We start from the raw sequence: 26,268 nt of genomic DNA, 5'->3' as shown, positions 1-26,268 counted from the left end.
TAGAATATTGTTTATAAAAGGTTACCCTATTTACTAGGATCCACAACATGCTCATCTATCAGGGGCACGGTTCTTAAACCCCAATACATATGCACATTCACTGAATGACCTTTGGAAATTTGGGTACAAAAACTCATGCTCTGCAACTTGCAGTCAAATTTTGCACTTTGACTGTTTAATTGAGGTTATTGAACTATGCCTTTCGGATGAGGCCACTGTAGTCCATAGTGATTTAACAAGATGAATACCTAAAGTGTATAAATAATTACAACTTCACTTGCCCTGTAGAAGCTTTGATAGCTTTCTACAGACAGAAATATCTATTTCCAAGATGGCTGCCAATAATTTGGAGGGTCTGACCACAGGTAGACTTTGCAACCAGAGAGTGGAAGTTGGAGCCAGGGTCTAATTAAAATTTCCTCCATAGTGTTTCCTCTCATATTCACCACACTTCAAATCATATGACAAGGTGTGTTTTATTTCAGCCCATTTCCTTAAAAGTATGACCATATTATGAAAAATAGTTTGGGTTGCCATGACAACAGAGATTGTCTTTTTGAAACTCTTCACTCATTCTCTCTATTTCTATCACTCTATATGCATGGAGAGATTGAAATCAGGTAATCACACAACATCTCACTCTAAATGCCATGACGTTGGGATTACCACTTTCTGAACTACGATTGTAGAGATGTCGGTCCAGACTTCCGATATCGTCAACAGCTAGTAAACTATTGGCTACCAAAATGGAATGAAGACACAATCAACTTAAATTTCAATACTGCATCAACACATGCGCAAGTTAACACCAGCTCAGTGCCATCCGAGATGACCAAGCAACTATCTTTGCTTGTGATACTGGGCATCACAGTCCATGAACTGATCTGGTTCTAGTACAAGTTAATTTATCAGTAGCTATGTATCAGTTGCCAGACTGAAAAATTTGTAAACAAAAACATTAGTAACCACCTTTAATTAAGAGTTTAGCCAAGCAAAATAAACTAGCAACAAACTACAACTGTGCAAGTGTGATACAGTCTGGGTGGTAAATTGCACGTCATCCGCCATGTTATTCTACTGCTTACACAAAGTACTTGGTGTCAATACGCAGTGTTAAATTTTTTCTTTCCATAAGCTTACAAAATGTACAAAAATTGTGCCATTAATTTTGGGGACCAATATTTTTAGAAATAAATACCCCTTGAAGCAAGCTTTCATTAGGATCCACAACATGCTCATCTATCAGGAGCACAGTTCTTTAAACCCCAATACATTTGTACATTCACTGAATGACCTTTGAAAATTTGGGTACAAAAACTCATACTCTGCAACTTGAGGTCAAATTTTGCACTATGATTGTTTAATTGAGGTTATTGAACTATGCCATTGGGTTGAGGCCATTATGGTCCATAGTGTTTTGTTCGGCACGAATGCATTACAAAATTAAGACTGAAAATTGTCACCTTTTGGTCAAATCTACAAGAAATGATTTGTTTGTCCTGTAACTTTTTTGACCATTTTTAACGCCATCTTTAAGATATCATAACACTATACCGATGACTATGTACTTCCTGGATAGACTTAGTTGTCTAACACCGAAATGTATTACAGAGTTAACCTCATAATCTCGTACAAATATTTTGAAAGCTTATTTATGGCTTATTTATTGTACATGCAGTCTGTTGCAGTCTATGGTTTAATTTCCACAGAATAATGAGTCATATCATTTGTTTGGTCAAATAATAAATGTAATACCCCCATCTGGATATGGCAAATTATCAGTTTCTTATTATGAGACACTACCACAAGATGCAATTCTTAACCACATGAGAACTGCCCGTCGATTGGCCAAAATGAATATTGTGTCCAATTTTGAACCAATCAAGGAGGGTATTAATATACAAATGCAAGTTTGACCATAAATAGTTTAAAGCCTAGTCATAATTGGCAATTGAAATGATAATTTCAAGTTATCAACCAATCAGAAATGCTGTTAGATGACCAGTAGTGTCTAAGAGGTTAACAAATTGTAAATTGTGCTAATTTACTTTGCCTTCCTGGTCATTTGCACAAGAACAAAACACAGTCCACACCTTTTTACACGAGACACCCAAAAAAAATCTTTTTTTTTTTCATCAAGCAATTTCATGCTGAATTTGCCAGGACTCTTGACTTTCCTCCCAAAGTTAATTCTTGCTAGATCCTTTTCCGTTTTCAATTTCATGTCCCACGTTAAAAATAAACAGCCGTCCACACCATTGTGAGTTGTAAACCTATTTGTTTCACATCCTATTGACAGACTTTCCCCCTTCTCTTGTATTAAGTTCATATTCAGGTTCGCTTGCTTCTTGTAAGGCAGTAGGGGCACACTGGGGACAACAAGAGAAGTATCAAATCTGCGCCTTGCAAAAGTCATCTTGTTCTGACCGACAATTCACTTGACTTCCACCCACCGACATTTTTCATGTTAAAATAACCATGACCAAACAATACTTTGCAACAAAACAGGGGCTGTTCACACATTAGGCTATTGAAACGTGATGTTGAGTTTAGCGTCCCATTTTTTCAGCTCATAATGAGGCAACTATTTCATTATTCATTATTCATTATTTTCAAGGTTTCATTATCAGCGGCCTTTTACCAATAGCTACCAATGCTTATGCGCTTTTGTTCATTCTAATTGGGTATGCCAGTTGTAATATAATGTCACAAACACACATAAACATTTATAAAAGTTACTATAATTATCTTGCTTTTTGTTTTTCAAGTTTTCAAACAAACTAAATGTATTCCTAAGTATCCCATGCCAGTCTTCTTCACTCCAATTTGTACTAACCTCTCCGTATACATTTGAGGATAGGGGAAATGGGGGGGAGGTGTTGACTCATTAAATACAAAAATAACAATCATGCAGAACATTATGAAATAAATTTTTGGCACCAATTTGTCAAAACTAGGTCTTTCCTATTTAAATTATTTACAACATCAACAATGTCCATCTGGTAAAAACATTTTGGCTAGGATGATTTTCTCTTCTAGTCTTCCCTGGTATCCCAAAGGTATAATTGAAATAATTGGATAGAGCAAGGGTCAAAACCCTGTATATTTTAATGCTAAAATATTTAGATGGATTCATCTAATAGTTCTCAAGGCTTTCTATAGTTTTTGAAGGGTTCAAATACAAAAAAATGGTTTAAAAATTTTGCAGAACAAATTTTCTTTCTAGTTTAGTAGTAATTTGCAAAATAATGAATTATTTTCAGAATTTACATCTCAAACGCGGCACAAAATTCATAACGCGGGCGGTGGACGCTAAACTCAGAATCAAGTTTCAAGTGCCTTATGGCTGAAACAAGCACAAGCAATTTTAGCCATGGGAATTTTTGGTACAACAAAAACACAGTAATTAGTGTTTAAAGTTCATGTACTATTGTATATCATTAGCAAACTGCAACGGAATTCTGATGTTGACTGTTTAAAGTTCAGATGACTTTCATGATCATTATCAATCCCATCATGCCTCTGGCTAGGAAGTGTTACCAGATCATTTACACTGTATTAAAGATGCGAAATCTGCTGTTATCTTTGAAGAGGGAGCTTAGAAAAATAAACCACTTAGGATAAAATAGTTTAGAGGGTGTCCAAAATGCTGTACCTCATACAGTAACTACTCTCAAATTTGATTTGGTTGATGTTCAGGTATGTAGGCTAGACCTACATTATTCATAAATTTTAAAGAAAAGTTAAGCTTCTTCAAAATAACCTGGGGTGAATATGGTAACACCTCCCAGACAGGTAATGGCTATTGGTACCGGTGTCATCATCATCATCATCATGGCGGCCTACATCTCTCAGTAAATCAAGACTTTGTTCCAGATGTGCACAAATGTTGGTTTCTTTTCGTTATATTATTTTGTACATGGCATAATACAGATACCTTGTAAAAGAATGTGTTGAATTCCCAGGGCAGAACACCATACTAACACTCTACATGTACTTGTGACATTTCAATGTTGTAAATTATTGGAGAGGGGGCGACCTGTACTTAGTCTGCATCATGCCATGTGCATAACATTTTTAAGCTTTCATAAAAACTTAATTACAACTTACAAGCTATTTTCAAATGAGGATACTTGGCAGCTGAAGCCAGTGCTAGTTATATACTATTTAGTGTTTATTCAATTTACCTCTCGGTCCCTTTAATCCTGGACTAAAATCGTCAGGCACAATTAAAATACCAAGATTGTATATCTGAAATAGCATATCGCAGGCTGCCAAATACCCCATTTGATATTTGAATTACCTTTTTATACATCATCGTCATGGCAACTGATGAGATAACCAGTAATCACCCTCTTCTTCACCTCTCACTGCATCTGCATTCCTCCATCTGGAATCCCATCTCTGCCGGACCAGATCATCTGCTCATCATCCCGACAGTAGCTACATCCCTGATAATCTGGTAGTTTCATCAGGAGAAGCATCATCGGCGCAAGAATGCATTGGTGATCCACTGGACCTCCCGTTGTCTTGAAAAGTAAACCTTGCATGTTTCTTTTATTGACCCACGCAATGGGGTGTGCTAATGAGCTCGTTTGCTTTACAAATCATCAAAATTACGAGACCAAATTAAGTTGTGATCTCTAAATGGCAGACCAATTTAAGAAGTTGATCTCCAGATGAACTGAGACATATCTTTAATATTGCACAGAGTGTGTGATTTTATTTTCACGATACAATCTGGTTAAAATCATCAGATACAGATTTTGCCCAGCAGGAATGCTGAACATTGGGAACAAACTATCAGTTTCAAAATCAAATTTATGCACAGTACGTGAAATAAATTGAAACTATTTTGACAAGTTTTTGGTAATGTAAAGTACTTCTTTCAGCTTTCATTCAAGAATATCAGTTTTAAACCTTCAGCTTGATACAAATGATTTTTATTCCTTGATCATTCTGAAAAAATAACTAAATCTTGCCAAAAATTGAGCAGCACACAGCCGAGCTAACAAATTAACTCCTCTGGTTTGTTTTTTTGTCCTGCTCAAATTCTTAAATTTCAATTAATAATGCTAAAAAGGTTGATTTTGAGATTCTTGACTGAAAGCTGGTTTATATTTTGCATTTTGAATGCTTGTAATGCATAACCCTAGTCTCCATTCACTGATATAAACTGGCACACTAAATAGTGCCGGTATTGGCCAATGTAGCCTCTTTGACAGTTTTGTTTAACATAAACTGATTTTATTTTGGAGACTGGGTCAAATGCATACCAACAAACAGACAAACATACATACCTGGATCACGGATGCTAAAGAAGAAGGTATCACCGGTAGCGTTCTGTCCTGGGTAGAGTACATACTGGATGTACATGTTGTTTACATCATCTGCAATTGAAAATGAGGAGAAGAAATTAACATCATTATCAAAGGAATGCAAAATTGAAATTAGGAGAAGTAAAAAGAAAAAAACAGTAGGACAATATATATTTGAAAAGTGATTAATATTAGTTCTATTTCTGTAAACTTAAATTTCAAGAGTTACAAAAGGTACGAGAAAATCAGCATATTAATATATTGAAACATAAACATTGGACCCTGTAATTGATAAAAAGCTTGATAACCCCCTCATTTTAGGCCTATATATTTCAAATTGTTTACAGTAGCACCTATTTCCATGAATGTTACTACCAAGATAAGAATCCTTCATAACATCAAAATAAACAGACAGAAATGTTGTCATCTTCTGCCAAGCCACCATAAAACACATTTTTTGAACTCCAAGTGATCCTAGTTGAGTGCAAATGTAGGTTAAAATACATGTCAGTTGCTGACACACACCCGCCATCTGGGTCTGTCTGTATACAATCAATATGATCTCACCCTCAAGCACAAACAATACTTTTGAAACATTATCTAATTGTTTTGAATGTAAGGTAACAATTGTTATTCCCTAAAAGCTTAAAATTTCAATAAGCATAATTTCATTTAAAGCAAGATGATTTTATGATTTTCATTCAGACTTCTCTAACCCAGAGAAGGTCTCTTACTCTTCCTAGAATCCTTTGCAATCCCCTCAATTCATCAAATGACACTCCCATTACTTAATATACAGGTTCTCTTTGTTTTTATTTTGAGAATTAGCTGGCTAAATTGGATGATAGTCAGGAAATAAACATATTTGGCAAGATCTGGATCAATGAGGTACATTTCATCACTATTGACCCAAAAGAGTTAAAAAGTGGCTGACACGTCCCCCCTGGAATTAGCACCCATGGACCCATGTTGCACTAGATAGTAAATGAGTACAGAAAATTGAAATGGGAAGAAAAACAATATAATATTCTCTGCAAAAACCACCGTAGGTAAAATGCTATTTACAGAATCTTGGCACGGCATTCTCATATTATCTACTGGCCTATTGGTCTATTGGTGTATATACAACATTGATATTAATCGCATTCAACATAGACAAATCACATTCATATGGGTCAATGTCAAGTGCAGACTGATGCCATATTGAACAATCCATATAACTCTCTCACTAAAAGAACACATCATTCAACAAGTTTATCACATTTTTTTGCTAAATCCATGTATTTAAAGAAGTTTTAACATTTTAACATGAATGTCCCATGTGGGAGTATGCTTATCCATTTACATATTACAAGTAATAAACTATAAGCTTACGTGATACAAACATGTTTTGCTCTTCGTTACATTGAACTTTTCAATATCGAACAAGTAGGCCTACATAGGCGCTACATAAAATATAGGCCTAATAATCAAACAATTGCTCAACTTTATTGAGACTAAAAATATATCAGCATCAAAAGATTTCTGTAGGCCTATGTATTCTTTTGAGAGCATATCACCAAGTCTTCAAGACAAAAACCCAGGCATGAGAATGGCTTTTTTAAAAGCTGTCTGAAAAAGCAAGTGAATTCTGCCTTAAAAGGCCCAAAACAGGCTGAAAAAATAACAATGCATAAATTTGGACAACAAAACTGCCTGAATTCAGGCATGCCTGTGAAAACCCTAAATGGGCCCTCTTACAGAGGAAGAATATCTTGCATTTCTTGAAGAAGTGACTGGGAATTTCATTGATTCAGACAACAACAGCACTCTTGTTTTCCTTTTGTAAAAATTCAACATATTCAGGTGGTTGACCTATGTCACAATTTAAACAAGTCATTCCTTATTCATTGCAAATTGCAAGTACTTCAAACTGGTATATTATGCAAAGTCTTCTAATTCTATGTTTTCTCATTTTGGGGTTGCAAACCAGCGTCCTTGCAAAACAATGTCCACAACAAAATGCATATTTTCTGGTATAAAAACTGCTCTTTTTATTATGCCAATTATCAGGATCTAGTTGTTGCAAATGAGATGTTAAGTATGGGAACCAACTGAATAATTTCCATAAGGCCAAGTAAAAAATAAAACATGTTTCACGTCCGGGTTTTCGAAAAAAAAGGAGGAAGAGGGGCTTTTTATTTTCTATTTTTATCATAAAATTGGTGTAATACCCATACTTGGAGCTGTTTTAGCGTGTACAATAATGCCTGGAAAAAGGAGGAGGCACTTTTTATTTGTTGTTCTGAGAGTTACACCCCTCTAATGATCACAAAACCTTCTTAAAATGTTTGTTGTATCTTATCAAGGCTATAGAAAGCATCCCAACCCCGGATCCCAACTTCTTAGACATGTTTTTTGAAAATTTATAACTGAATTTCAAAAAATAAAAAAATATTTGAGGAAACCTCAAAAAAGGAAGCGGGAGGGGACGTGAAACATGTTTATTTTTTTATTTGGCCTAACATGAAATATTTATATTCCCCATCACAAATAGTTATCATAACAAAGCTTGAGAAGTTAGCACTTTGTAAGCTTTCCTTATATCACTGTTGACTAGAGGAAGTCAATGCCCTCACCTCATAACATGCTATATAGTCTACAATCAAAGATACTCAGTATTGAGTATCTTGAGTATCTTTGCTACAATGCACCTAAAAGCCTCATCCTAATGGCTTAGTTCAGAAACCTCCATTCAACAATCGCACTTCTTAAGCTGACCTCAAGTGGCATTGTATGAGTTTGTGTACCCAATATATTCTGAGGTCATCATATGAGTGTACAAGTGTATGAGTGTCAAAGAACCTGGACTGGGAGATGATAATGTCTAAAATCATACATACTCCTTTCATCATGTTCAACTCACATGAAACCAAGGGACCAAAGGACATTATTTTATGATTTAAATGTTGCAATTTTCTATATTTAGGACAAGTAAAACTTATACACAAATCTTTTTATTCAATTGAAAGTTTGAAACCCCCATGTAGTACTTGTATCAGATTTATGAAGCTTGTCACAGTGCCCGAAACAATGATTAATGTTTTTGTTCCCTAAACCCAACTTTCTATATAATTGACATTGCCATAACTTGTAGCACAAAATTGTCCCAGTTGTCCCTTTATATGCATGTGAAACAAGAAGAGTCCTTAAAAAAGACAAGGTCCTGTGGCAGACATATCACTTGGATCATTGTGCCTTTGACCTTGTGTTCTGACCTTCCTCATTACCATAATATGAAGATACCCATCATGCTGATGATTTTGGATTCAATCACCAATTTTTGTAACAATGTTACTGAAAGTTTGCATCAGAAACAGTTCACAAACTGATAATGAGGAGACAGATGTAGCCAATTTGCCTCCAACAGATTCTCATAAAGTGGCTAATTAGGAGGAACAGTGCAGTCTTGGTCTGCAAGAGTTCATCATGATCCACACTTACAATATTAAGATGTCTGCTCTTGTCTTGATGTGCTTTGAACTTGTTTATAATTTCAACTACATGCAGAGGATTGATTGACAAATTGAGTAGGCCCTCCTACTTCAGTCTATTTAGCATCCTCCCAACAGTAGCTTCCGCATGTGATCAAATGCAGTGCATGACTGAGAATGATCATCCATGAAAAAAACTGAAAAGTTTGAAAAGCCTGAAAAAGTGTGTGAAATTAGTCTAAACAGGCAAATAATGGGCTGAAATTAAAAGAAAGTGCAGAAATTTGGACCAAAAAAGCCTGAAACTTGAAATTTCTCATGCCTGAACACATGATGCCAAGCGAGGCAACTGTGCCCTACTGATACACTGCCTTTGATCATGCGTGTATCACACACAAACACTACTGTCTTACTAAGAAGCTACTTGACTACGAGTTCAGAACTTCATGAAAACCCATCTCTTATGCTAGGCAAATCAACGTGTAGATCAGACATTTTTGTTTTGTCATTCTACATCCATTTATGACCATCTTTCAGCAAGGCGTATGCTTTCAGAGAGCCTTCTTTCCATACATATGTCAGACAACCAGTCAACCAAATCCAGAGATACCTCAGCTTTTGCCTGTAATCTCTACCTAGGGCATGGCATTTACACAATGATTCATTTCATGTTTCATGAGTGCAACATTTGAGTATTATAGGATGTCAACAGGTGACCATTATTGAACCAGAGATAGACATGAACCTGAGGGAAGGCATTAATGACTGGGATGTTGTCTCCTTTAATGTTCCATGAGCCCTGAGATTCATAGTCAGTATCCCTAAGATATAGTTCTAGATCAAAAGTCTGAGTGTAACAGTCAAGTAACTAGGGGCATAAGGGGTATGCACCCTCATGATAGATTCTCACCACTTTTTTTTCTTCTTTCTGGTATTTAATCCACTCTACCAAATTTCAAGTTGCATGTCAGTGAAAAGTTCAACAGGCCCTATAATGTATTTCCATGACGTGCCCTCCCCTTGCCACACCCTCCATTGCTAAAGTGTGTCAAGGCAATTGTGTGCACTGAGCTTGTTTATACTCACACCACTGCTAACAAATTTTGCTATTTTTTTCCAATTCTCTTTTCAACTTTTGTTCATCATACGCAAAATAATTTAGCAGTGACAGTCCAATAACATAATTGTTGTCTTTTGAAATTGAACATAAATATTAACAGTTGAACCTAACTGAGTTGCCAAAGACAAGACTTTATTAGTATCTTTGCACACAGGAAACATGGGATAACAGTTTGCATGACAACCTGGAAATATTGCCATCTTTTGTCTCAATCTACTACAAATTCATTCTGTAAAACTACTGAAATGTTCCTGTTTTTCAAACCTGCAATGTCAAGCCTTTTGAGACAACAAACCCCATGTAAATCTATCCTAAAGCATGTAATAGAATCTTCTGCAACTAACTATTAAAACAACAATCTCCAGGAAGGCTAAAATTAAGACAGGAATTAGATATGCCTCTAAACCGGAGAGTTCAAATTCAGTTCAATCTCTTATCCACATCCCAAGGTGATCACTGATGATCATTATAGCACTTTCAATGTGAAGCATTGTGGCTGAGGCAGAGTTTGATTCAAAGTCAGGTGCATCCAGGTTGTCCCCATACACTCTGGATGTAAAACGGCATAAATTTGTCCTTTCAGCAAGGGGAATATCATTGAAAACCAAACATACAAGGAACTAATAAAACAACATGAAAGGGATCCCTCTCCTAGGTGCACTTAAACTTGGTGGTCCAACAACTCACCAACACTCTAATGTAATTCCTAGCACTTGAGTGAACTTGAACATGTGATTGATCATGAGGTAAATTGATTGAGTCGTTGTTAAATTACATCAATTATGGGCAGTTATTGGATTTCATGGGGATGTGGAAATTTAGTTAGAAAAACTTCACAACTTGGTAATCAATTGATAATCAGTATAATGGGTCAAATAATACCCCTTTCCCATCCCACCTCACTACCACCTGTTGTAGTTGGGATGGATTTCAGCTGGAAAACTTTGTAACTGAAGAAAGTTTTCGACAAAGTTTTCGGATTTTCTCAATCTTTACCTATAATATCAAGCTTTTTGCTGTTAATATCTTACCTAGAGCCACTTTGAGCCAGCCTATCATCATTCATGTGGACTATATAGCAAGACTAGATTGAAATAAGCCCTTCTTTGGGCTATGCTTTCTTTCCTCAGTAGAATGCAAAGAATGGAGACAGAGTGAAATGCACCCATCATCAATGCGAAGATAGATATGGGCTGATCATGAACTTCATATCTGAGGCCCGCCCTCGCCCACTCATTAAAATCCAATCTTGGCTCTAGCAGTGGCAAAGTCATCACATATAAATCGTGTTTGTAATGCCCAACAGTTGTCCCCATGTGTCCCCTTCACTAGGATCCACAACATGCTCATCTATCAGTGCACAGTTCTTTAACCCCAATACATTTGCACATTTATTGAATACCCTTTGAAAAATGTGGGTACAAAAACTCATACTCTGCACCTTGAGGTCAAATTTTGCACTATGATTGTTTAATTGAGGTCACTGGACTATGGCATTGGGATGAGGTTATTGTGGTCCATAGTGTCATATAGAATGTTGCATGACATCAGGAACATGGAGACTGGCAACAGGTGCTTATGGCAACATTCATTTCCTTACATTACCATGGAAACACGTCTAATCTCACCCCCTCATCATGGCGCTCATGTTTTCATTTGTCATACTGAGTGTTAACATGATAATGATGACAAATGAGGAGAAGGCACCCAAGAAAGATATCTTACACTTCCCAGAATGCTTTGCAACTAGGCGCATCATCTCGCTACATCAAATGATGCCCTATTTGTACAGGTTCCCTTTGTTTTCATTTTGATAATAGACTGGCTAAGTATGGCACGATAGTCAAGAAATAAACATATTTTGCAAGATCTGGATGTTCTCTATTCATTGCATATTTTGTCACTATCAACCCATGTTGCACTAGATAGCAAATCAGTACAGAAAACTGAAATGGAAGAAATGCATTGTGGGAAGTGTATGGTATCTTCTCTGGGAAGCATCTTTGCCAAGTTTACTAGATATCATTCTCTAAAGAATTATCACATTAGTTTTAAAATATCACTTTTATCAAGTGCTTTCTAAACAAGTGCTTTCTAAGAAAGACTTTCTGCAGTGCTCATTTAAGTCTTACAATGTGTCACTACTGATAAACCCAGATTTGACTCCCTCCTTTAATGTATAATTATGTAGTCAATATTTGATGCAAGCAAATATACAAAGCCCTTTATCCTTCATGTTATATTTGTACTGCTTCATCAAATCCAGCCGGAACAATATTTTATTCTACTGTAGTGTCCCAAGTTACAGTGACATTTTCATCCTGGAATACCGATTACTCCAGAAACAACCATACTTTCTCTCAATATTGCTTTCATTTTTGTCAACATCTAATATTAATAGAACATTCCCTTTGAAATGCAAAAACGTTTGACCAAATTAACCAGACATTAGTAGGCTGAGCATACCTATACCTCCCATGCCTACTACTAATACTAGTACAGGTGGGCCCTACTTGAGCAATTCATCCATACTCCTTCAGATTCCACAATACAAGTCCAAACTCTTCCTCCACCAATATGTATTTACCGAGGCAATTTCATCAAGTGGTTTTCTCTAACATTAACAATGGGCTGTTACAGTTGAAATCCATACACCCGCTATGGAAGACATGACCTTAATTATCCACACAGGGGGTGCAAACTTCAAATGGGGGTACCTGAATTGGTGACTCTATTTGAAATCTACTCTCCCCAGATGTGGGAGATTAAGGTCATGTCTTCCATAGGGGATTGTGGATTTTGATTGGAATAGCCCAGTTCGAACCACAGCTAAGCCATGCAAATGGCACAATAGAAATAATGCTGACGATCACCACTTATACCTCCATGAAAACCACCTTCTACAATGTTCTTTCCAAAACCGCAACATTGCGTGAGCTTAAACCATGTTTGCGTCATTAAGGAAGTCATTAAAGAACCTGCTCTTGTGGTTTTTCATAATTTTATGCAAATCACACAAGATGTTTTTCATTATTTGTCATTTTCACTTATGGCAAGTTTCTAGTGCTTTTTCTAAGCTAAGGCAATCTTTTAAAATCTATGCTACAACACACTCATTGGGACTACTAGAAATGGTCATTTTAAATAGCTAACTCTGCCCTTTTCTTCTTTGACAGCTGATAAAATCATAACTTTCGATATTTTCATTTGGAAAATCAAAAATGATCAATGATTCAAAATTAGCACAGCCAATTACCGGTCATCGTGTTATTAAGTTGAATATAGACTTACTTTCTATCAATGTCATCTCATTAAACAAAGAACAATTATCAGGAAAGTTTTCGATACAAAAGCAGCCTAATTTCAGCATGATATGGGTCAAATGTGTTGAACAAAAGAGAAATATCTTCTTTCTAAGATGCATGGCTGTGAAGCTGTGAAGTATTCCAAATGTAGTCAGCCAGCTGCTGTCTGAAGGTCAATGGCAATATCTGTTCCCATTCTCAAGTGATTTTCAGAATTACATTCATCATCTTTTTCTGGATCCTATTCAAATAAAATTATGTGGATTTTGGATTAAAATGTACAGCACAAAAAGGTAATCCGAAATATTTTATAATATATATGACATTGGTGTTTATGTCTAATTTCATCCGTAATTACCTCTTTTCAAATTTCCTTGCGTTGTCTTTTTGTGTTTTTTATCTGCTTTATCAGACAGGTGTTTCTAGACATGAGTTCAGTGTTTCTAAAAATAAATGTCACATAAAAAACCACTAAATCCAATAAAATGTCAAAAGATGGACTACAGGATGCCAAAATGATCAAAATAATAAGATTTTGTATATAAACCACGGGATATAAACATAAGGGATTTAAATGAAACACCCTGCAATATATATACAAGAAATTGCATACTAGGCCTAGTATCTTATTTCATACCATTTGTTGAACAATATTGATACTCAATTCTCAATATCATTTAATATTTATTTCATCATCTGCAAAATAAGACAACTCAAGAGAAAGCTTTAAAAGGAGTGTCCCAACTTTGAACTTTTAGCTATCACATTATCCAAATTGTAATTTCATGGTTCTCTCCTCCCAACAATAATATCCACCTGCTTCACACAAATTTGATATACACCTACCTATGATGTGTTCAAAAGCACATCAAGGCATCAAATTATTTTGTGATCAAACTTGAAATTACTCTATAGGGAGATGTCATACAAATTGATGTGGATTGTGACCAAAAATGTGTTATCATTTGACCAAAATTGACCTAGATTTTAGCATTTTGTACTGAAATAAACCAGAGTCTGGTATTATTTAGAAATTTCTTGCCTTCACATAATATCATGAATATGTGTAGGCTCAACAGCACAGGTAGTTCAAGATCAGGCTTGAAATGCAATTATTGGCACCCATCTGCTCAATTCTCTCTATAGAAGTCAAAATTGACCTTGAGTTTGTTGCAGTGGAGGAGGGGGAAGGGGACGAGTTTCCCCCTTGTTTCATGAACATGACAAATTTGACCAAAATTTGTGATGTGCTGCTTCTTGTAGGCCTGTTTCCATGGTTTCAGGCCAAAATTATCATAATTGGAGCTATTTTAACTAATAAAAATTGCAAAAACTTGACTTTGCAAGCATTTTGTTCTCAGTAGGTCACTTTGGGTGAGGGTCAGGGAGACAACCCCTTTAATGCCACTAGTTTGGATACTGACCAATTGTTATTACCTATTACATCAAACACTATCAATCTAATTTATTCATTAACCTGTTGCCACTGACTCATGATCCAAAAGTAACTAAGCTAGGAAAGGAATTTAATTCACAATTTGCTGTTTTGCCATGTATTTCTATAGCAGGTGTGACTTGTCTTGACAAGTGGAAATAATGTTGTTGAAATTTTTACATGTTGATATTTATACACAAGTGATACAAACTGTTGCTGATGTACAAAATAGAGATAGGCCTAAGTTTTATATTCTATTAGCTACTGAATCAAGTTTTTGACAAAAATTGAAACATTTTATCATTCTTAGAAATGCTATACAAGGTGCTCAATCTGACTTGGTTCACAACAAGGTTACATAAACTCTACTTGCAGATGATGAAGTACTATACATCTCATGCCACATAATAAATAGTGGTCCATTTCTTGCCCATTTCTCATCACAGCAAATGGATTCCAGTCATTTACCTCCCCCACACAGCGGCGCGCACTGTCCTCATTTCTCGCACCCCAATTCCGTAATCCTTTAAAAACCCAAGCTAAACTCTGACTGACTTTGGTCTAATTTACAAAAACAACAGCCCTGCAGCATGGTTCATTACCACCTAAACAAACACAGATAAATATCAAAGAAGTATCCGAATTCAGCAGGCTTACAAGATGAAGTATAAGCACTCCAAATGTGGATCATTTGTTGTGTTATCATGATAATACTTGACCTCTTTAATAGGTCTCTATCAGCATATGTGTTGAAAATATACCAAGAAAGTTGTTCACTGCCACATAGCTGCCTTTAATTAATGTGATATTATAGCTGCCGTCAGTGCATTATATCACCACAAGTTCAAATTTAAATTTGTCTCAGATAGGTCTAGTACTACTCAACCCTCAGAAAGTTCAAGGTTCACTCATTTTTATTCCAAGCACTATCTCATTCAAGAATCACTGACCCATGTAATCAACCGGCATTCCTCAGAGATGCCTTTTATAGAAAATTTTGTTTGAAGAGGTCAAAAATGTCATCAGGGAGTATCAGCATTTTGAAGCAAAAAAAATAAATATGAAGGATAATTACAGGGATTTGTTTGAGTGGTTCAAACTTATGGGGTTCTTTTGTGTGTTAGAGGGTCAACTGCCCTATCCAAAGCCAAAGCCTAAGAGCCTGGACCACATATAATGCATTGAGTAACTTCAGTGAAATTTATAATATAGGTGCCATGCCACAAACAGGACATGCATTCCTAAATATGATACTCTTTTGTATGAATGAACATACATTATCACATCATTGTCTTACTCATAGTGCACTAGGCAAGGTCAAGTTTAATGTGCACAGAAGTTACCAATGCACTTTCCTAAAGGTTACACCACCAGTTCGTATTGCTCAGATCCTGCTTCTTACCAGTAAAAGATGACAGGAGTGTGAGACAGTTAATTTACATAGGCCCTGGGCTGAAAATCTGCCATTAGTTTGCCATTAATAGTTCAGTGGTTCACAAAGTTCCCCTAATAAACGAAACTGGTCAGTTACACCATCATATCAATTGTCTATACAGAAGCAAGGCAACTTGTACTTTATCTATCAGCATACTGGCCTGTTCATTACCCCTTTAACCTATAACAAGATCACTTTTTATCCAAATGTCCATTTTCAGTGATTTTACAAGTCATTGTATCTTGGAAATCAATAAACCAGATGTCAGAAAGAGCAGCGCAGGACCAAAACTTTCTTTGAAATTTTAAGTTTTCAATAGGGAGGAAGTGTACTGCTATTCTCATCAATGTAAAAGCACACTGACATAATCATTTAGAAAAATCCACTGAGATACTATAGGCTACAAAAATATTTAAACTTCAGGAAGGGGACTAAATTTTGACGGAGTTTGGTAGATTAGGAGCATAATATCTGTAAATTGTGCCTTTCGGTACCATTTCAGCACATCGCATCAAAGCTCCCATTGGACGCCCATTCCTTTTTTAAAGCAATTTTTATTTGCTTTATACCTTTATCATAAAATACACACTACTATATTCACTCCACTTTTAAACACATGTTCAGTGAACTTGACATAATGTCATTGGCATACTGGTCATGTCCCCTATGATGCCCAGTATGTGAGGAACTTGTAACTTTGTTTACATATTGGGCAAACCTGGAAGTGTGTATTGGTGAGTTGATGTTGGGATGAAGACAGGATGTGGCCTGGAGGATGGAGGCATAAGATGCCTGCAGGTTGGTCATTATCTCTAGTCCTGGTCTCTAGTATTGCTAGCTGTGAACATTCCCTCCCTTTGCCTGCTATCAGAAGCCAGGGTCTAGAGGGCGCTACCACGCCTATGGTGAAAAATCAGGAGGATTTCTGTTTACGCCCTTTTAATTTGCCTCTAGTGAAATGAACCATACCAAACCCCTGGACCTGTAGTAAGTTGATACACTTAAACTTGGAAGGGGTAAATTAGCAGGGGATAATGAAGTGTGAGAATCAATTATGTGATCCCTAAGGGCAGTGTCACATGAATGTTTCATGTGATGTGATGCATGCCTGGTGTACTGGGGTTGAGACTGCCCCCAGACTGCCCCCTTGGAAATATATTTTCAGGTGAAACTGTGATGTAAATTTCTGTAAAATCAGCTTCAGCCATGTGTAAAATTAATGTTACAGACAGTCATTAAACAAGGATTCCATGTTTTTATCTGATGTTGCTGTCCATACTTCATAATGTATTTTATTTTTGACATTAACTGCTGCCCATACCTCCCTTCTGGTAACATACTCATGGAAAGTGGATCCAGACCTGGATGCCCTAGGTCCATCTAGAAGGATGTCATATCCTGTGTGACATGGACAGACTCCACACTGGCCATGCTGGCAGGTTTGTGTGGGAGACAGAATGTGCTACCACCAAGAATGACTGGGCTTGGAGGTTTCTTCAATCCCAGGCAGCAGGTGCAGGAACCCACAATACTGGAAGTCTCCATCATCATTCATCACCCTAAATTACCTAACATTACATCCCAGCACCCAGGCATTACATAACTAATACATAGGCAATGACCAATTTTGCCTATACTTCCCAGTCTTCCTGTCTATCCTAACAAGCTCCCCTTGCAAATTTCGTCATGAACTCATCATCATCAGTAACCATGGATGCAGAATCTCTGTGTTTTATCTGACATCTCTGTACTCCATACTGATACTATAGCATCCCCACCACATCTTTGCATGTTCCACAATCTGTTGTTTCTAACATCATAAGCTGTATTTACTGCAATAGCTTGTTATTTTCCATAATCCTCTTAATATAACTCAAAGAACTTTGCTTATATGCCAAATTGTGTCACTGAATTATTTTTCGTATCACGTTCATTATCTACATGGATGGAGCATACAAAAAAATCAGTAACAGCAACCACAAATCTATGTCAGATACTGAAATACTTGTCATAGATATGAAAATTGGGTCAAATTCTTGCATAAAAATTATAACCATATTGAATTTAGGAAAATAGTAATTATGACAAATAGGTCTCTTATCACCCAAAGTCATATGTCATTCTTCATCACAAAGCACGATTGATAAGATGACCCATTTATAGATGATTTTTCAAAATATGCACCCATTTCTAATAATTTTTCTGGCAAAAACCTAATAGGGATTTGATGTGAAAATTGTTCTAGTTCTGTATGCATCCATCCAACATGGAAGTAGACCCTCCCCGGGAAGATGACGAGCACATAAAGCCTACATTAGATGTCTAGTTCATGGCCATCTATAGGCCTATAGTGTAGGCATACATGATAAGACAACAGGACTAACTCATGTGCAATGGTGAACATAATAATGACAGGCTTAATTAGACAGCCTGGATTATTACTCATCCTATGTGGAGATGAGAAAAATGAAGAGACAAAGTTTAGAAACAGAAAACAAGATATTTTGCTTTTCAGTTGAAATTTATCGGATAAAGTCGGACTGCTTGTTCCTAAATCAGTGTAGGCCTATATGCAATAATATGCACTCTACTCTGGAATAGTGTTGAATTGAGACACATGAATAATACACTTCATACATTTTCATAATGAAATCTCAAAAAACAAACATGTCGGAATTGAAACAGCTTGAAATTTACAAGGTAAGAGCACAATACATGTATGGTTCATGAATCATGTAATACTTAGTATTGCAAGCTGAAGTAAAACTCAAATTTGAACTCAAGTAAGTAAAGTTTGATGAATGACCAATTCCGCCCACTTCACAAAATTTTCCATTTTTAACAACATTTTGCGCTACGGTTTTCAACACCGGTATACCGGTGGCACAATCGCCTCGAAACCATCAGCCTAAACCAGCCATCTCCGCGACAGCTATGGACTCTTCACCCGGAAGAACTCAATTAAAGTGACATGAGGAAGGAAATTCTATGTCTAATCACTGCAAGAGAATCCCCTTCCCCAAACCCATACCCCATATTGAAATCATAGAAGAGAACCAAAGCAAAGGCATAAGATAGGATCTTTGACTTGACAAACAATGACATCACTATTAGTTACCCAGAGCATGTCCTTAACCATCAGAAATATAAAATTCAAGACCAATATGTTAATTATATCAGAAGTCCATTTCATTTCATGGTCAATTCGGTAACTTTGTGACATCAAAATTAATTAGCGAAACTAATTGATTGAAGGAGTCACACAGTTCAATTAATACAATAAGTTTCAATTTGAACTATATGAAGAACAGTCTAAGTGACCCCAACAAGTTCATCATGGTGGCTTCTCTATCATGGGGACTAATTTCTGGACATGATGCATGGCATTTTGAACCTAATCCACTAAAAATTGTCATACATGTACACGTAATGATCACATTTTCAGACCCCACCCTAAAAATATTAATTTCTATGGCTAGCATGCAGAGCATTAAAAATTCATTATTTTGTTTTCCGATCTATGAAGTATTTATAAAACAGTGTCAGCAAATGGCTATACTGACCTGACACACATCAGAGGCTGCATATGTATTCAACTTGGATGAAAATAATCTTACCCTAATTCTCCCCAAAATTCAAGGTCAAAGGTGAAATCTCCAGACCCCAGAGTTCAACTTTAAAACTGCCACCAAGCTGGGAGAGCACTACCAGTATACTAATAGTACCATGATTTCACATTAAAATTAGGAAATACTCTGGAATAATAATTTAAGCTAATTTCAAGATATATGTGCCAAGTTTTATTATGATTACTACACATTTCTTTATTTTGTTAGGCCAGGTGGGACTCTTCTCAGTGACTTATGCTTACAGTGATCAAAATAAATCATTTAATATATGGGTTTGTTATTCCATAGCAATAGATGCTATCTCACTTATATACCGTAGACCCTGGAAGATACAATATATAAGTACACATAGGGGTAGAGGGTTCCAATCACAGTATGTCACCTCTATGTAAAGAAGATTTTATATAAAAACACTTCCAACATTTCCAAAGCCCATGAAAGACTTTTCCAAGATTGTGGGATATGCTTTTACAACAGGAGGAGTTCATAACAATTGGTAAATTTTTAGCGGGGATTTTCGTCAGGAGTAGCTTTGACTTCTTCAGGACAAAGTACCTAATGAGACATGTAGGCCTCCCCTTTCCTACTGGTGGCTCTGAAAAGAGCCGTTCAATGAAGACTGCCCTTTTCCAAGACATGTGTATTAGCACTATGTTTTCCTTACTTTATCTAAGAGATTTAAATAGGGACCTACTCAACATTTCTGGTCCCATTTTGGGAGTCAAGTTTAAAGTTGTGATTCAGTAACAACTCTCCACACCTGTATTGTAAATTGTGCAAAACTCAGAAAAGTCTTTATTCACATATTACATAAAGCAGATTTTTAATATATTGATATAGTGAGTGACCTCGCTACAGAAGAAAGGAAATAAAATAATTATTACAAATATGAAAGAATTCTATCACTCATGATTTATCACTTGTCTTCAGGGCATAGGTAACTCTTTCATAATAATTTTATTCATTCTTACACAAAAATGAAGTAAAAGTTAAAGATTGTTCTGCCCTTCATGTGATCATTCAAGCCAAACGAGTTTAAATAATATGATGTGAAAGCCATATTTTAATAGCAGTCTAATTTTAAATTTGGTTATTATTTGGTTCTATCTCAATTCTACATGATCTGACATTTTACCGTAACATCCAGAATTTAAGCTGCACCATGATCTGACATTCTACCATAACATCCAGAATTTATGCCGTACCTCTACAACATATCATAGAAAACGCTAGAACTAGAAAAGGCTAGAACTAGAAGCCACATCAATGTGTGAGCCACACAGACCTTTAGCAACTCAAAAAATAAAATATTTATTTTAGGAACCTAAAGCAACAGCTAATATATATTTCCAGGGTTTATGGTAATATTCTGAAATGAGATGATTAAATTTCTGAATGCTGCCAAATTCTGTGGAAGGTTTTGCAATATGATTTAATCCTAAACAATAATCTTGATATATAGGCCTAACTAAAATTTTCCACTCCTAATTTACAGTTTTAAATAAAAAGTAAATGTAATAATAGCTATATTCCATCATTGACACATTGCAACATGGCTGGTTTGCCAGAGAGTGCATTCATTCAAAGAACTGATAACATACAATGCCTTTTTATTTAAAAAAAAATGGTGCTAACTTTCAAATTAGTTTGGCATTCTAAACTTCCAAAGAGATGGATGATGGATGTATAAATAACCAATTCCTTGTTGATGTTACCATCACTGACACATAGCCAAATCATCACTGACACATAGCAACATGGTTTGGTTTGTCAGAGAGAGTAGTCATCAAAGCCCTGATAACATTAGATGTTTGACAGACCATAGGCCTGTCTAAAGAAGCCATCAATGGAGCCTGCAAAATAGCCATTCAGTTGAGAAATAGTGATCCAGTCAACAGCTCCTTGCTAATCTTGGCTATGTGCGGAATCTAGATCAAAGTAAAAGGCCTACCATGTAATAACATGATCTTGTCTGCCGGCTGCTTGCTAATCTTAGCCAAGATATGATTTAAACGCCTGGATAAATTTATCGCTACACTACTATAATCATGATTGTATATGTTCATGCTTACTTAATTTCACTCCATCCATATTGCTTGCAGTTTCAACAGTACTGTTAAGCTTTGAATGGGAGGGGGCTCCTCAATAGGTCCCACAGGCCAGAATGGCCTGCGGACCAATGGAGATTCAAGATTGGCCCTTGAGCAGCTTTGAAATACTAAACATAGCAAAACACTCATGTATTTGGCCCTCGAACACAGATCTCTGAATGCCCTCCTGACATGTAGAGCTTTATTGCAGTGCATGTAGACTGATGAATAACACATAAAAGTCAATCCGACTGAAGATGTTTTATTGCTAATTAAAATGTATTACTTTGAGGTACATCCATGTATCTATGACAAATTAATGATTTATTTACCTGTCTGATATGTCTGTTACGCATAAGGGGCGAGTTTAGATGTTGTATGTGGGGTGGGAGTGAATTTGAGTGTGTGTTAATTTGAAAATGCACATTTACGTATTAGGCCTATATGTTTGAAGCTTTTGTGTACATATCCCAGGTTTGAATAGCACATTAATGGTTTAAATTTACAGTAAAAAAGTCTCAAAGTCTACAGGACATCAAATTATGCAGAGGATGATTTTCTGCCAACATCACACTTTCCTTGTGGTGTAGATTGGTATCCAAATTGATTGAAACATAGACCCTAGATTAAAACCTGCAAAACACCTGACAATTGTGTGGTGAGCCAGATTATCCCCATCTCATGTAATCACAGATCCTAGCATAGGGGTCAACCTCACAAAATAAACAGCCCAGGGCAAAGGATATACTCAAGAGTTCACTGCCAAATGCATCTACAACAAAATGTGGTCCCTATACTGCTTCATCATGTCCAACAACTACCAGATGATAAAATTGGTGTTCTCATCTGTCACCTAGATGTGATACCATACTACCATGACTACCAGAGAAGTTGTAGCCTACATCTTTTCTGATACAACCAAGTGCTCTATCACCCTACATGCCCATGTTGTAAGCCTATAAGGTTTAGGCCTCATTGTAACAGAGTAGGCTATATCAGTTAGATTTGACTTTTACTATTAACAAAAGGTTTCTTCGCCCAATGCTGACTGATGCACCCTTTACTCTTTAGTTGCACACTTATGTCATAAGCTTTTTTTAGTAAACAATTAACCAGGATTTTTCTGAAGAAACTATTTTGTTTACACCTTGTCATTACATGATTTACTGCATGTGTAGGGAAAAGATTATATTTATGCCAAACTTGAACTATTCCTAGTCAGGAACTGAGGAAGTAAGGTCAAGTCTTTTATGAATTTTCTTGTGTCACATACATTACTGACCATAGGAACGACTGATATTTATGGTCTGTTTAGTGCTGTTGAAAAGTAGCCTATTATAATACTAGGGCTTAGGATCTGAATGGGAGATAATAGTGTCTACCTTCAAATTAGATACAAAATATATACATAAAGGATAAAAATATATCTAGAAATCTTTTGACTAGGGCATTTGGAGACCATAATGGTCTTTAATTCATATTCATAATCATTGTTATTTATTTGGAAAAATGCAAGCGCTGAACGCGGTCAATAATAAACAACAAGGGACCTCCGCGCCGTCAGCGTTAAATGTTAGTAACCTAAATTTGGCTACCAAATTGCAATTTTACAGATTGTGCCATATTATTAAAGCCTTTTTGAAGGCTTTATGATTATTTTTGGCAACCTCTTCAATATCCCTGTGATAAGCAAGTTACTGAATTAGTTCTTTTCATGGAAAACCATCAATACTTATCAATACCTAATCAATACTTATCAATACCAGACTACTTGGGGACTAACTGGCTTTCCTGTATTTATATTGAACCAGGAACTTTCCTGATTGATCAACCACACTGAAAACAAAACATACTTGCATGAATGACCAGTAACAATTTTCATTACTACATGGTCAGATGACCATCAATGGACACAAGTTGGATCATCAGTTGGTACATGAGTGTCCCTGGAGGAAATCCCTCCTGGTGAGTTTCGCACTCACTCATTGACCTGACCTTATGTATGTGTATGCCCATTCATGGAGTCATTTCAGGTCATCTTCTTTGCTACAACATACACAATGCCCATGTTCACTGTTAAATGTTAAAAAAGTGTTTATAATATGAATACCAAACGCTCACAAATTGAGGCAATTTTTGAAGATTTTCAGTGATTTTTGAATGTTTCTGGTACCAAGACACAAAAAATGGGTGATTTTGGACACAGAAATGCCAGTTTATCATGTTTATTGTAGGCCTATAGAAAGTTTTTAAAGCCAGTGGTTTATATTAAGGGGAAATTGGGACACTTTTTGAGCGATGTGTCTCATGATTTTTGAAATGTTTTGGCAACCAAGCACAAAAGTGTATTTTTACCATCATGAGAAATGGTTTATACGGGGAAATTGGGACATAATTGATTTTTAATTTGCAAGCAAAGCCAATCAAACTACAATCACCTATTGTTATTGTTTTGTTTATTTTGCAAGGATACATGTATCTTTTTCTTGAGCTAAAATTCCCAGTTCAATTTTAAAGAGCCTGTCAGGCTGTGTCAGCACATGGTATCTAAACAAACTTGTAAATTCTTTTTATTCAATAAGTTCAGTGGCTTATACTTATAGGAGTACTTTGAATTCTTAGCTCATACCTGACCCTGCAGATGAGTCTTGCATGTGTGAAGTAAGATCTATCAATACGATAATGACAAAACAATATGTACTGACATCAACCAAAAATGAGTCTCTTGTCTGCAACAATGATTTTGACATATGACCAAAAACTGGGTTTGATTTCCTATGTAATTTATTATTTTCATTAACATGAAATTGGTTGTAAATTAAGAACAACATGCTCAATTTTGATGGGGTTTGAAGCATTATGTGGCCCTTAAAATGTGAAATTAATACATTTGAAAAATTGAAATTTGGTACATTTTGACATTTGATTCATTTTAGTTGATCAATTACTTGATAATCTAAATACCGATGTATCTATCTCGTGGATCTATCTTGCCTTTATGTGAGCCTCAATTGCAACATTACCATGTCAGAATGTGTTAACCTTATTAATGGCCGACATGTTTCAATACCTAATTTATCTACCGCATAGAAACCAGACTAATCACGTCAAAGACCTATGACATAATATGATCATCATGATGGTTTACAAATTATTTTGAATAAAGTACAAAGGCCTCAAATAAAAATAGCAAATTCCAAAATACATGTGGGGAACCATGTTCAAAGATATTTCTCTTGTACGTCAAACAAAATTCAATATCACGCCATCTACTGTGATTGGTTTTCAACTGATCTACTCAAACCTCTTATTTATCTACCAGATCTACCAGGTATCTGTGCTCACATCTGCTTTCTTTCAATTAAAGATTTCTTGGACCTGATTCAAAGCCATTTAGCACCAGCTAAGTACTATCTTATACCTTCTGACCCTCTGAGATGACCATCTAGCTTGGTTGAATAGATGCTTGCGTTCAGCTTCTCACTTCAATCTACTTCAATATACTGGACACGAACTGAGCCAGTTCTAAGACCACATTCAATTTGCTCAGTTACAGAGTGTTGGAGGGCTTGAAGTGGATTGATCTAGTGAAATAACAACCTCTACATACACTTCTTAATCAGTTTAAACCGTGATTTTACATGGTATACATGTACCAAACATTGTTGAGCTTCTTAAATATTGGTTCCATAACAATTTTATATAAAAGGCAAGCTAGCGATCCAGCTGCCAGTGGCTTTTATACTTCAGAGTCAACTAAGACACAGAATCAGGATCCGGATCGGTTACACTCAGGACATGGTAGTGAGCCATGAAGCCTAGAGGCTATGGACTCTTAATACCTTGTAACTAAAGATCCCAATATTTCCTACCTTATCCAACTATTCAATTTATTTCAAAGCATACAAAGTTGAGGTTTCTTAAACTTCAATTAAAAGAAAAGTCTCGTGCATGGTGCAGTAACCGCAATCTGCATAATTGGTTCCTTAGGTTAAGATATAATCTGGTACATTTAACGAACATAATTAGGCAAAATATTGTACTCTAGCTGCCAGATTGACTATACTTCAATGAACACACACAGCAAATTACCTAAAGTTTGATACAAGGAAAAGTTATAGCAAAAAGGAATAATCCCTTTAAGAGTGCATGAGTGGGTCGGGTGACAAATTTGAATCTTAAAAAGATTAACATCGCTTTATATGTACATAATTATACTGACAGAAGTACTTTTTCACAGTAACTTTTGCTCACAAATTCTAACGACAACTTACAGAAAAAAAAGCTTTTAAATTTTGCTGTCTGATATGGCCAATGAGATTATAGTCTGAAACAAACGGTCTGCATACTTTCTCCAACGGATTAAAAGAAATGAAAGGAATTGACGCCACACCAAGCAATAAATTCCATTCAAATTCAAGCGTAAAAGTAAAAATACCACATTTCCAGTCAGTTCAATTGTC

At 36.0% G+C, this 26,268-nt stretch overlaps 1 protein-coding gene across 1 annotated transcript in view; it reads right to left on the bottom strand.

Moving 5' to 3' along the window:
* The window catches only part of LOC140161049 (extracellular matrix protein 3-like), a 182,683-nt gene that overhangs the window by 122,387 nt on the left and 34,028 nt on the right, over positions 1-26,268 (bottom strand). Inside the window, 1 exon segment of the mRNA XM_072184430.1 lies at positions 5,301-5,390. Within this exon segment, the coding sequence (XP_072040531.1) occupies positions 5,301-5,390 (90 nt within the window).

The sequence above is a fragment of the Amphiura filiformis genome, chromosome 9 (assembly GCF_039555335.1).
Source record: "Amphiura filiformis chromosome 9, Afil_fr2py, whole genome shotgun sequence".
Taxonomy (NCBI): Eukaryota; Metazoa; Echinodermata; class Ophiuroidea; order Amphilepidida; family Amphiuridae; genus Amphiura; species Amphiura filiformis.
The sequence above is the reverse complement of the archived record's forward strand: the minus strand, read 5'-3'. Positions and strand labels throughout refer to the sequence as shown.